This window comes from Helobdella robusta, assembly GCF_000326865.2.
Source record: "Helobdella robusta unplaced genomic scaffold HELROscaffold_38, whole genome shotgun sequence".
In the NCBI taxonomy this organism is placed as follows: Eukaryota; Metazoa; Annelida; class Clitellata; order Rhynchobdellida; family Glossiphoniidae; genus Helobdella; species Helobdella robusta.
Window position 1 is genome coordinate 1,220,296 of NW_008704829.1, and position 13,863 is coordinate 1,234,158.

General features: G+C 36.4%; 2 protein-coding genes across 2 annotated transcripts in view; both read right to left on the reverse strand.

Moving 5' to 3' along the window:
- Positions 1 to 753: 753 nt before the first annotated feature.
- Positions 754 to 2,399, reverse strand: HELRODRAFT_192807 (hypothetical protein). Its single transcript, XM_009023920.1, has one exon. It carries the CDS (start codon positions 2,282 to 2,284, stop codon positions 872 to 874), a length of 1,413 nt encoding a protein of 470 aa, XP_009022168.1. The 5' UTR covers positions 2,285 to 2,399; the 3' UTR covers positions 754 to 871.
- Positions 2,400 to 2,947: 548 nt separating this feature from the next.
- The window catches only part of HELRODRAFT_192808 (hypothetical protein), a gene marked incomplete at both ends in the record, with an annotated part of 17,327 nt that continues 6,411 nt past the window's right edge, over positions 2,948 to 13,863 (reverse strand). Inside the window, 18 exons of the mRNA XM_009023921.1 lie at positions 2,948 to 3,331; positions 3,505 to 3,576; positions 4,191 to 4,374; positions 4,628 to 4,708; positions 4,941 to 5,035; positions 5,183 to 5,363; positions 5,663 to 5,815; positions 5,997 to 6,123; positions 6,202 to 6,298; positions 7,149 to 7,228; positions 7,385 to 7,534; positions 8,700 to 8,778; positions 9,079 to 9,196; positions 9,461 to 9,597; positions 9,768 to 9,855; positions 10,778 to 10,908; positions 11,601 to 11,699; positions 12,303 to 12,437. Coding sequence (XP_009022169.1) covers positions 2,948 to 3,331; positions 3,505 to 3,576; positions 4,191 to 4,374; positions 4,628 to 4,708; positions 4,941 to 5,035; positions 5,183 to 5,363; positions 5,663 to 5,815; positions 5,997 to 6,123; positions 6,202 to 6,298; positions 7,149 to 7,228; positions 7,385 to 7,534; positions 8,700 to 8,778; positions 9,079 to 9,196; positions 9,461 to 9,597; positions 9,768 to 9,855; positions 10,778 to 10,908; positions 11,601 to 11,699; positions 12,303 to 12,437 — 2,391 coding nt within the window. The remainder of the gene's footprint in view (positions 3,332 to 3,504; positions 3,577 to 4,190; positions 4,375 to 4,627; positions 4,709 to 4,940; positions 5,036 to 5,182; positions 5,364 to 5,662; positions 5,816 to 5,996; positions 6,124 to 6,201; positions 6,299 to 7,148; positions 7,229 to 7,384; positions 7,535 to 8,699; positions 8,779 to 9,078; positions 9,197 to 9,460; positions 9,598 to 9,767; positions 9,856 to 10,777; positions 10,909 to 11,600; positions 11,700 to 12,302; positions 12,438 to 13,863) is intronic.

The following is a 13,863-nucleotide window of genomic DNA, read 5'->3' on the forward strand; positions in this document are numbered from 1 at the left end:
AAGAATGAACCAACCATCCAACAGATATTATTTCAATAACAACAACAATAGTAATAATTGTGTCAATAATTACGGTAATTATAACAGAAACGATAATTTTCATGCTGATACATTCTCATACGGAGATAAAGTTAATAATTTCAACAGCTCAACCAACAAAAACGCCGACAAATATAATAATAACGATGATGAGGGTGACTTCTACTCACCCTCGCCATCAGATCTAGCGTACAGCACAATGGATCTACATATTCCTCAATCCACATCCAGTAACAATTCCAATGAAAAACTCCCAGCCCTCCAGCCAATCAACAAATCAGATTCAGTCCCGGATTTGTGTAAAGTAGGTCAACTGCTGACCGGAAACTTTGACCTAATTAATGAGTCGTCATTTTTTGGAGATACTTCTTCAGAGGAAGATCTTGGTTCATGTTCAGAAAGTAATGATATTGAAAATAATATGAATCCTAAATTGAACTGGCTAGAGTTTCCAAAGTATAAAAAAACGAAGATTACTATAAAAGATGGCAAATTGTTTACTAACGATTTTGATTGATTGATTGATCAACTGATTGTCTAACTGATTGGTTGGTTGATCGTCTGATCGATTCACAATGTTTTAACCTTTTTTAATTTATTAACAGATATTGTTTTCAAATGTTTTCGTTTGTTTTCTCATTTACGGTTCATATCAAAAAAAGTTTTTCATATGTTCTCATTTGTTTTAAAGAAAAAGATTAAGGACTCTAAAGATAGTTGACAATAAAGTTGTATTTAAATTATTATTTAAATTCAAATTTGTTCGAAATAATAATACTTAATTCAATTTAAACAATTTTAAGTAACGATTTTTATTCAAATTGCGGTTTAATTAATAAAATTTATTGTTCATATTTCTGACCAGCGCTTGGATCATTTCAATTGAATTTAGAACTTTCTTTTCTGATCTTTCGTCATCATCCTCTTCTTCATCATCATCTTTGTTATTACTGTTTTTATCATTCGTTAAAAAGTAACCGTAGATCGAATTTCTAATGATAGATTGTAAGTGTTCTACAGTTTCTACATCAATTTCACTGTCTAGTTCTCGACATTTCAAATCTTTGTTTGGTTTTATGGTGCTCGCTTTTGACTCCCTTCTAGATGTTGGGTTTTCCTCATCTTTTCTTGAACTAACTTGGCCCCCAGTTCTGCTTGTTGAAGAAAATTTATCGTCATCTAGATGTCGTTTTAGTTTGGCAAGTTCATTTTTGTAGTGGTCTCTGTCTTCTTTGATGTTGTCAATGAGGTGTTTTAGTTTTGTATTTTCGTCTGTTAGATATTTTTCTCTGTCTGGTGGTGGCGGTGGATCCGTTGTTTGGATGTTTTTGGGTGCATTTAGGTTGTTCTCTTTTAGTTTCATAAGATTTTCAAAATTTTTTTTCATGCTCTCTCTGATTTCTAAACTTTTTTGGATTTCAACTTTCAACGTTTTGTTCTCAAGCATCAGCTGTGTTTTATCTCTCTTCATTTTCAGTATTGTTTCAGTGAGTTTTTTCACTTGGTTTTCTGAATTATTTGACTTACCTTTCAACTTTTGTTTGCCATTTAAGAAGTGACTGAGCTTTGATTCTTCGTCATCATCGTTGTCGCCATCTTCATTTTCCCTGGCCAATAATTTTTTATTCAGCCTCAAAATTTCATTCTTCATGATGGCTATGGTTAGTTGCATCTCTTCAAAATTTGTGGTCTTCAGATCTCTTGACAAATTCGTTAACTCTCTTTCTTTCTCTCTGTACTTTTCTTCAAGTTTGGATATCTTCCTTTTCAAATTGTTCATACTTACGTTTGAATTCAAATTGTTGTTGGGTGGGTTTTTGACCCCATGTTCCAACAGACCCAGGTCTAACATCCCGTTGATTGTCTTCTGCTTTTGATCGACATCTTTCTCCCACTTCCTAATTTTTGACTTTAGAAAAGAATTTTCAGCTTTCAAACTGTATACCTGACTTTTCAGGGCTTGGACCTCGTCGTAAAGTTCTTCCGCCGGTTTATAAACTTTCGCACTCTTCTTCGATTTATCCAACTGCTTGATTCCTTCCAACCTGGATTTGAATAACTCGAGAATTCCAACTTCCCTTATATATTTTGTGGTGCTTCCGTACGCTACGGAAATGGCGTCCCCAGGATTTGGCCGATCTAAACCTGCCGAACTGCGTGCTCTGTTGTTTGTAGGGTTTGATGGAGGCGGTTTTTTACGCTTCGTGGCCCCGTAAGAATTTTGCAACTGCATGATTTTTTCCATTTTTTAAATTTACTTTGAAATGTTTTATCGTCTACACATTATTAAATTTAAATAATCAACGTTTTTATATAAATTGAAAGAAAATTAATTGTATAAACAAAACACGGGCACTTTATGGTTGCCAGTAGCAACGGGAAAAAATGTTATAGCGCTCAACAAGGTAATCAATAAAACCTCAAAACTCAAGCTGTCATCCCCACGCTTCTGCACCGTCAAAAACATCAAACATACGAACTCCAAAATGACATCACCCACTTTACAATCCCGGTTACATCCTGGCGTCCAAAGAACAAATTTTGTATACATTTTGAATACTGAAATTAACGTTAATTTAAACTGAAGTTACAATTTTATTTAAAAGTACAACATAAAAACAAACACACACACACACTTTTCATATATTATTTTATTAAATGATATTGTCATTAATTTCCTCTGACTCAAACATAAGCCAAACGATTCAGCATTCGATATACATACACACTCCCATGGATTTACGTTAAAATGTATTTAGTCATTTTCAAATTAAATCAGAAATTATTATAGAAATAAAACTGAAATATTGACAAAAATAACAAACAAATAAATAGGCGCGTTATTAGGATTTTTAAATTGGAATTAATCAATCAAATTAATTTCATATGTAGATTTTTTGGTCCAAATTTAAACGAAGTCGACGCTGTCATCGTCACTTGAGCTCAATCTTAAGGCAATTCTCTTTCTAGGTCTTGTAGATTTATTATTATTATTATTATTATTTTTATTATTATTCTTATTATTATTAGCATCGTTGTCCGTGCTATCATCAGATGACTTACTAATTGGTCTCTTCTTAGTATTTTTATTATTATTGTTGTTGTTGTTATTATTATTATTATTATTCTTTTTATTATTCTTGCTAGTTTTATTACCCAGTAAATCGTGGTCGTCATCATTAAAGGTATCATTCTCCTCCTCATCATCATCCTCCGCATCATCTTCATCTTCTTCGTCGATGTTGTACATTGCTTTGCTTCTCGTGTTACCCTTCTTCTTCGTAGGCTTTTTCTTGTCTGAAAATCAAATAAATAATGTATATGTATATAATTTTTTTATTCATTCATTAATTCATTCATTTACTCATTCATTCCTTAGTTTGTTCTTTCAATCATTTGTGTATTATTCATCCATTTGAAAAAGTGAATGAATGAATGAGTGAATGAATGAAGTTTTGCTCAAACCCGTTGCTGCTTTCTTGACGATACTCCTTCTTTTATTCCCACGTTCGCCTGATCCAACTGACATGAAACTTCCTATTGTGGTCGTTGGTGATGATGATTACGTCATTCATTCATTCGTTCGTTCGTTCGTTCTTTAGCTCATTCCTTCATTCATTCATTCATTCAATCTTTCATTGATTCCATCCAACAACTCATTCATAATATATCAATCAATCAATCAATCAATCAATCAATCAATCAATCAATCAATCAATCAATCAATCAATCATTCGTTCACTCATTCGTTCACTCATCCCACTGAGACTAGCCCATCAGTATGTCCTTATCTTCCATCAATTCATTCCCATTCTTCTTTGCATTCAGCGTTAATATCTTTTCCTCAAACTCCTCAATGCATGTCTGAACGAACGAATGAATGAAAAAATAAAAGAATAAATTAGTGAAGCAGCAGAAGCAGCAGCAGTAGTAGTAACGTCAAACATCGACACACAAACCTGAAAAGCGCCTCAGTATTATAGATAACATTTTAAAAGCAGTAAAAATAATAGCAGTAGCAGTAGTAGTAGTATTAGTAATAGTATAGTAGTAGTAGTAATAGTAGTAATAAAGATAGCGGTAGTAGTAGTAGTAACACACACACACACACACACACACACACACACACACACACACACACACACACACACTTTGACGTCAGCTTTGGCAAACTTCTTAGCGTTAGAGATTACAGTGGAGAAGCAGTCAAGAACGAATACATCGGATAGCTTGTCAGCGAAGCACGGGAAATTTTCATTCAACTTTCTGATGGTTTTGTCAGAGGCAGGCAGAAGAGTTAGACAATAAACCAGATCCTGCCATTGCCTCTCTTGTCTGTTTGTTTGTGTGTGTTTGTTTGTGTGTTTGCTTGTCTGTTTGTTTGTGTGTATGTTTGTTTGTGTGCTTGTTTATGTAAATTAATGATAATTAAACAATAGACGATATTGTAGAAATTGAAATTTGTGTATTACAAGTATGTATGCGTATGTAAGTGTGTATATGTTTCTATTTGTATACAAATAAACGAACGAACGAACGGACAAACGAACGGACAAACGGACGGACGAACGAACGAACAAACACATACACAGTAGCACGAATCCTGTGGCACAGCTTCTCAATCAAGCTCTCTGACTGTTTCTCCTTTTCGATAAAAGACATTAAAAACCTGCGAGAGAAAGAAATAACATCATCATATACACCTGGCTGCTGTTGGTCATTTGATCCATCTGACATTCTACCAACCAACCAGCCAATTGACCAACCAACCAGCCAACCAACCAGCCAACAGATCATTATTAACTTGATTCTCAAAATCTAACAGCCTGCTAACGATCAATCAATCAATCAACCAACCAAGTAATCAACCAACCAAGTAATCAACCAATCAGCCCACTAACTTCATGATCGGCTTGAACTGATCATTGTTGACTCGAGTCTCGAGATCTGAGAGCCTACTGACGATATCAGGCAGTATGTTGTATATGGCGTTTGGCTTGAAATGAAAAAAAAAACAAACTCAACAAAAATTATCTATTTAAATTAATATAATTAATTAATTAATTAATCTATTCCAATGACCAACTCAATTAAACAGAAACACAAACACACGCGCACGAATACAACAACTAAAAGCAGAAACCTTTTTAGCCAGCTCCATAAAAAATAGTTTGGACGCTGACGATATTTCGACATTCTCGTCAAGGGTGCAAAGGGCCAACTCACTAATCTGACCTTTGACCTTGATCATGTCGTTGAAGATCAGGCGACTGATCGTCTGAACTGTCGTCAGGCGCACAACGGTGGAGTCATCTCGAAGCCTGATTGGATGGTTAGTTGGATATGTTGAATTTTGATTGGTCGGTCGATTTTATTTAGTTGGGTGGGTTTGATAGATTCTGATTGGTTGGTTGAAAAGTGAGCGTTGGTTTTGGGCTGGTTGTTTAGACAAATGGAGTTTGTTGGATTTTATTAGGTAGACAAACTGATTGATTGATCACTGATTGATCGATTAGTTTTGAGATTTAATTTGTTGGAAAATATTTTTATGTTTGTCGGAGCAGCAATGAATTCACGCCACACACACCACACACACACACGTACACGCACGCACACACACCTATTATAAATATTTCCAGTCCATGGCTCGAGTAGGTTAGGGAACCTGGTGACCAGGTCTCCGACGGCCACCATGATGTTGGCCCTCACCACGGGGTAGGTCGACTTCTCCAGGATGGTGAAAAGGAGGCGCAAGTGAGGCTCGCAGTGTTCAGAACTGTGGTGTGGTGATGAAAATTATGGCAAAATAGAATAATAACAGTGATATAACTTTTTAAAAATACGAAACAAAAAACAATAAAGCAAGAAAACTGCAATCAAATAAGTAGAATCATATAAACTCACAACCAACCAACCAATCAATCAACCAACCGGCCGACCGACCAATGAAAACCAACCTAACGATCATAAACTTAGCGAGGCCCAATGAGGCACTGGCATACAAATCTGGGTCAGCAAATTTGACCTGGTTGGAGCAAACGTGAACTATGATTGGCTTGAGCAAGCCCAGTAGACTTCCATCATCTAAAAATAGTAAAATAATAATACGTAATAATACTAATATATTGTAATGATTATTTTCATGTCAGCCAATCAAATCACCTGAAAGTAGTTCATGCTCAGCGACTCTTCTTATTAGCTCCGCCTCATAATCCTCACCTGCCAATCCCGACTCTTTCTCAGTTATCTCGCCATCAGGCTATTTATTGAGTGAAGTTGATTTTTAGGATATTTATTACTATTGGTGATACTCATTCATTCGTTCATTCCTTCATCTATAAAAATATCAACCATCCAACTACAACCAATCATCCAACCAACCATCCAACTACAACCAATCATTTAACCAACCAACCAATCATCCAATCAACCATCCAATCATCCAACCATCCAACTACAACCATCCAATCAATCAACCAACCATCCAACTACAACCAATCATCTTACTACAACAAATCATCCAACCAACCAATTAATCATCCATCCAATCAACTATTCAACCAACCAACTATTCAACCAACCAACCATAAACACATCCAGAGATTCCCTGATAACAGACATGACATTGTTATTGCCGGCGGCAGATGGCTTTTTAACCGACGATGACGGCAACGATTTAGCGTCTTTGGATTTTTTTGCTATGTTGTTTATGTTGCTAGATATGTCAGACAATCTGTGATGTTGTTATTCAATCAATCAATAAACCAATCAATCAATCAATCCATCAATTATTCAATCCATCAATCAAGCAATTAACCAACAATCAGTAAACCAATTACATCTTCAATCATTCAATCAACAATATAACAGATTCGCATTAAAAAGATAAATGAGTCATCAATCAGCAAACCAACCAACCAACCAATCAAGAAACCAACTAGCCAACCGACCAATCAACTTACCCCTTTCTTCTTTTAAGTTCGGTATAGATACTCTCGAGATGGTTGAACTGCTGTAAGACAACACTGCAGCAAGTGGCAAAAAATCTCGACAGCATAAAACCAGGCAGTTTCACTCTTGTAGCAGTCGACTGAGATGCTGCAACTGACGTCTGAGAGGCTGTAGCCACTATTTGTGTGGCTGGTGTGGCTTGCGTTGCTTGCGTTGCGCAATCGGGTTCTATCATTGCCTGTTGAGAGGACGACGACGACGACGATGGTGGCTGGCTTGCTGGGATCGTATCTATTTATTAATCATCGTCATTTTTATTATTACTATTATTAATGACGTCATCACAATCAAACATCGTTATCATCACCACCATCATCATCACCATCATCATTACCGTCAATTTCGATAGAGTCAATTAGCTTAGCCGCCTGCCTTTTGATGACCTCAGTACATAACCTATCAGGGTTTTCCATAACTCTATAAATAGCCGTGATCATCTGCTCCACCATTGGCACGACGTGCGATTGGTTGGAATACGTCAGGCCTGGTATTCATGGCGATGACATCATCATCATCGTCACCATAATCATCATCGTCGTCATCGTTACCTTCATCATCGTCATCACCAACATCATCATCGTCATTACAACAGCAACACCATCAGCGTTGGTAACATTGTTTTTACAATTCTTTCTTTAATAATTATCAGAGATATCAACTAATCAATCAATCAGTTAGTTTTTAAAGCGCTATTTCCGAGATGTTCAACAGCGCTCCTCAATGAATTTTGCAAACAGATGGGTCTTGAGATCCGCTCTGAACTTCGTAAGTGATGGAGAAGTAGTCAGAGAAGGAGGTAGAGAGTTCCAGAGATAAGGGCCAGAAAAAGCAAATGCAGATTTAGCAAAGGAGTGTTTAACACGAGTTAAGAAGAGGTGAGAACAAGAAGACGATCGCAAACCGGGGCGTTTAGGTTCAATTAATATATCTGATCAGTACTTAGGAAATAATTTAGATTGAGACTTATAGATAATTGTGCAAATTTTAAAAATTATTCTATACTTTATAGGTTGCCAGTGCAAGATATAAGAAAAGAAAGTGGCACGAGCAGCAGAGTTAAAAGATTTACATAAAGGATGTAGTGTAGAATCAGGAAGAACATAGTAGAGCGAGTTAAAATAACCAATCCTAGATAAGGCTAAAGAAGTAACAAGAAGGAGAAGAGTAAGATTGTCAAGAAAAGGCAAAAGTTTTTTATTCTACGTAGATGAAAGTAAGAACTTCTAGCAATACTATTAATCTGGGAAGACAGAGACATACCTACTAGAATCAAAGATAAAGTCTAGACTACGAAACTTGTGAGAAACATCAAGAGTTTTAGAATCAGTTAAGATAATAGGAAGGATTAGTAATAGAGCTGTTAAAACAAATCAATTTAAATTCGGAAGGATTAAATTTAAGACACTTAAGAGTCAGACCAAGCGATAATTGAAGAAAGACATAGAGATAGATTATGAAGAACACTATTGAGATTAGATGGAGGAAAAGAAATATAAATATAAGAATCATCAGCATCTAGTTGACTAGTGAAAGAAAAATTATTATTAACACGAGGTAGTTCAGAGGTAGAGGGTATAAATAGAAGAGGGCCACGGCCATTACAATAGCGAGCCAGCCAGCAGAGCGACTACATCAACAATAGGACTAACATGACACAAGCAGGTCCGGCAGAATGACAGCCAGTTCGGATTCCTCTGTGAATCTAAACGGCCTCTCACTTGGAGATTTCTAGAATAATGGTGGTGACGACGACGACGATGATGGTGGTGGTGATGTGAATAATGATGGTGATGATGATTCGAATTATGATAGTGAAGACGACGATGATAAAGGTGGTGATGATGATTCAAATGATGATGATGATTCGAATGATGACGGTGACGACGATGATGATTCAAATGGTGATGGAGATGTAAGTCGACAATGATGATGATTAATATAATAGGTGGTGAGTGAGATCATTATCATCATCACCATCATCATTATCATCATCATTGACACCATCACTATTGTGAAAAACAAACCAACCAAGATAGAGAGCTTAGACAGAACCATGCACGAATGCATGGCAACCAAACAACCACCACTATTATCATCATCACCATCATTTCTTCTCGTTTCATCCTCGCCATCATCATTCATCATTCTATCGAAATCATCATCATCACTATGGTGGTGCGGGTGGTGATGATGATGATGACGACGTAGTCCAAAGTCGATAAGAGTGTCGATATTACTGTGAACTATTTCTCTCTTGATGCTGTTGTTGGTGATGATGATGATGGTGACGATGATGGCAGTTTTGATGGTGATGATGGCAGTTATGATGACGATAATGATACTGATGGCACTAACTTCACTAATTACACTAACTACACCAATTTCCCCATGATACACTAATTAAACCAACCTGGCGACGAATTTGATAAGCACTAGTGCAGCAACCGACTGCCTCTTTCTGGTTTCCGGAATTTTAAAAGTGAACCTCTGCCAAAAACACTGAATGACATCATCGGATAGCGAATTATCTAGCACTAGATTTTTTATCTGAGGCGGAATTACAATAAAAATGATAATAATATCATCATTATTATTAATTAGATAATTGATTTAAATATACTAATATAATAAACAGATCAATAAATCAACTCAATCAATCATTCGACCAGCAAAAAAACAACCAACCAACTCAATCAACCAACCAACCAATCACCAACCAGTTCTTCAAGAGACAGCAGATCACCCAGCGTGTTTGTCGAGTTGGCCAGGGCTATCAGGGAATCTGCAATCATCAAACTTTTGTTCCTGTTGGTTGATTAGTTGATTGATTGTATAGTTTGTTCCTATTGGTTGATTAGTTGATTGATTGGTTTTATAGTTTTTTAGTTGTCAGGTTGATTGTTAATTTGAAAATGTTAGTTAAACAAGTTAAATCAGTGTTTCTCAAACTGGGCGATGAAGTCTTACTGGGGGGGGGCGGTTATAGATTTTGACAAAATTTGAAAACTTTAGAAGTTTTATGTTTACGTATTGATTATACTTTGCTGAGATTACAAAAACCTTATCTATGAAACATTTGAGATCTTTTTCATGCCGACCATGCAGAAACCCAACAACGTTATTGTCAATTCGTAAGCAAAGCTCAAAGACGCAAAAAATGTATTGCATGTATGTACAGAAGCAAATCCCTTTGTTGTAACCTGGATTGTGGTTAGCTGTTCAACGACTGTTGTCAGCTTATCCATCCTCTTATGTGTGCGAACGTGAACTTAGTGCTGTGACGACGATGATAACCAAAAGAAAGAAGTAACTTGGATATTAAAAAGCCTGGGGATTTAAGACTGTTGTCGGTAAATTTGCGCCTGATATCAACAGTATCATAAAAAAAACCATCAAATTCAACCCATTCCATTGAATTCATTTACATGTTTGTTCGTTTCAACCTGGATTTTAAAGTACTCATCCTTTGTAAGACAGTATTTCATTGTTTATTTCTCTCTCTTAAGATTTATCTACCTTTAAAATTAGGTGCCTGAACGGAGAAAGAAGACTAGCGCACATCACTATCGTAACATACACCAACTAGCTGAGAAGCTAACTTGTATTAAATTTCTCTCAAATGGAAAGTTTCAAGGCGGAGGGGCAAAAAACAAGTTTGAGAACCACTGTGTAAAATGAACAGCATCAGCAGCGGCGACAGCAGCCGCAGTAGTAGCAGCCACAGCACCTCGCCTCCTTGCCAGCGTCCACGAAGACATCCTTGTAAGCTCTCAGGACGGCCTCTTTAATATCTTTCTCACCCGACCAGATCAGAGGCAGCATCTTTCGAATGCCAATCATGCACTCGACCACGCCCGCCTGTCGGTGATTAACATAATTTATTCATTTGTCGGTGATTAACACAATTTATTCACGTGTCGGTGATTAACATAATTTATTCATGTGTCGGTGATTAACATAATTTATACATGTGTCGGTGATTAACGCAATTTATTCACGTGTCGGTGATTAACACAATTTATTCACGTGTCGGCGATTAACATAATTTATTCATGTGTCGATGATTAACATAATTTATTCATGCGTTGTGTGTGTGATTCGTTGGAATATATAATTTATTGTGCTAGCATAAAAGCCATTCAATTATTAACAAATCCATGACATATGATGGTCTTTGAGTCGAGGACAGGCAGTATTCGAACCAGACCACCATGCAACAACAACCCAAGATGTGGCTCTTCTACTGACTGAGCTATCTCGCTGGCCATCAATCAACCATTCAACCAAACAACCAACCAATCAAATTACCAGCCAACCAATCAAATTACCAGCCAGCCAGCCAACCGACCAACCTTGAATCCAGTGACGAAGAAGTTAACAGCCTCTATAACATCCGTGTTAGTCTTGGATTGAAGTAGGCTGGTGGTGATGATGATGCCTCTCTGCAACTCTCCCAAAAAAAAGAGAGACATCTGGAAAGTGAAAGAGAGAGAGTGATAAATGAAATTTATCAAACATATTACAAGGATATTTCGTATCTCAAAACTAACCCTCAAATATTCCACAAATTTTTTCTGCTTCAGAAGCAAGCCATCATCATCACCACCACCAGCATCACCATCGTTATCAACGCCGACATCATTATCATCCTTATTATTATTTTCAACCACTGTGACGTCATGATCAACATCATCGTCGTCATCACCATCAGCGTGTTTTTCAGTCTGATGGTTACTACTATTGCTATTGTTGGCTTTGTTTTCTGGAAGGTATATTTCGTTTCGAATGAACTAATCAATCAATCAATCAATCAATCAATTAATCAATCAATCAGTCAAACAATCAATTAATCAATCGACTTTTATTCTTTATCTTCTCTCTCTCTTCATTCATTTCTGCAAGTTTCTTCTTTTCATTCTGGTAATAGATCCTGTAATCTTCTAGCGAGAACTGTGATTGGTTGGTTTGAGAAGTAGACATTTTGATTAGTCAGGAAAAAATTAAACAGAAAGACATAACCCATTCAAAAAATTAGAAAAAAAAATTTTGATTGGTTAGGAGATAAGAGTTACAATTGGTCAGAAAACTTCAATAACTAAAATGAGAGCCAGTTTGAATAGTTCAAAGATGTTGAAATCACCATTCTCATCATCATCACCACCATCATCATCATCACATCACCACCACCACCATCATCATCAACAACATCACCATCATCATCATCATCATCACATCATCAACACCATCACCACCTTGGTGACAAGGGTATTGTTCCCCATCAGAATGACAAGGGCTTGAATGGCGCTCCTACGCACCCCACAGGTTTTGTCCTTGACCCGGTTAACGACCATCGGCACCACGCTGTGCAATCTAACCATTGGCACTGCCTGAAGATTATGACGTAATAGTGACGTCATAAAAATAATAATAACAATAATGATAGTAATTATAATAATATGAATAATAACAACCATAATTAATATTTTAGTAGTAGTAGTAGTGGTGGTAAAAAGAGTTTAAAATCTTACATTCATGGCGAAAAGCATTGCCCAAACTTGGAGTACCTTGCTTCTAACGAAACCATTTACATCTGATATATGTTCCTATGTATGTTTGTTTGTATGTATGTATGTATGCGTGCGTGTGTATGTATGTATGAATGTATGTATGTATGTATGTATGAATGAATTATTATTATTATTATTAAAACACTTAATAAGGCGCCAATTAAAATCAAAAAGTTCTCAAAAGCGCCATCCATAGCAATTAAAAAAAAAATAAAGAACAGTATACAATGGCAGTTATTAATAAACAGTTCAAAATCAAAATCAAAGTGCAAATAAATAAGTTTTCAATTTCTTCTTAAAATCATCCAGCTTCAAGTCTTTAGATTTCAAAAATCTTGGCAAACTGTTCCAAACAGCCGGTCCTGAAACAGCCAGATTTCTTGACGCGATCTGTAAATTGATATCCGGGACAACCAGCAAAATATTATCATCTGACCTCAGCTTCATGCCACTCATCATTACGGATTTTTCTTCTATTTTATTGATCAGATAACCTGGTAACAGACCATGTAACGCTTTATACAGGCCTATTTTATTAGGCCTATTTTGTATGTAATTCTTTTTTTAACAGTGAGCCAATGAAGACTTTCCAAAATAGGAGTTACATGATTGTATCTGAGACCACCGACAATCAACTTGGCCGCTCTGTTCTGTATGGACTGAAGAGTAGAAACATGTTTATCAGGTAACCCGTAAAAAAGGCTATTGCAGTAATCTAGTTTTGAAAGAACAAGTGCATGCACCAACGTCTGAATAGCCGATTTATTTAAAGAATTACGTACTTTGTATAACTCTCTAATCTGAAAGGAACATGCTCTCACTATCGTTTTTATATGATCCTGCATCGATAATCTGGTATCCAGTAAACAACCCAAACTAGTTACTTTGTCACAGAACCCAATCTTGACGTCATCAATTTCCACCGAATCAATATTTAGTTTTGTCAACTGCTGCCATGTTCCAACGGGAAGAAATTGTGATTTCTGTTGGTTCAATTTGAGACCATTGTTAGACATCCACGTTTCAACATTGCTTAGACACTGGACCAGTCTATTTATTTCACATTGTAGTAGTTCTGGCTTATTACTAATTATTATTTGTATGTCGTCAGCGTAAGCGTGATACTTAAAACCAAACTCATCAATAATCTTTAAAACCCCAGCAGTGTACATGACAAAAAGAATAGGTCCCAACACTGAGCCTTGAGGTACTCCTGATGTTAAGACCCATTACATCAGATAAAACA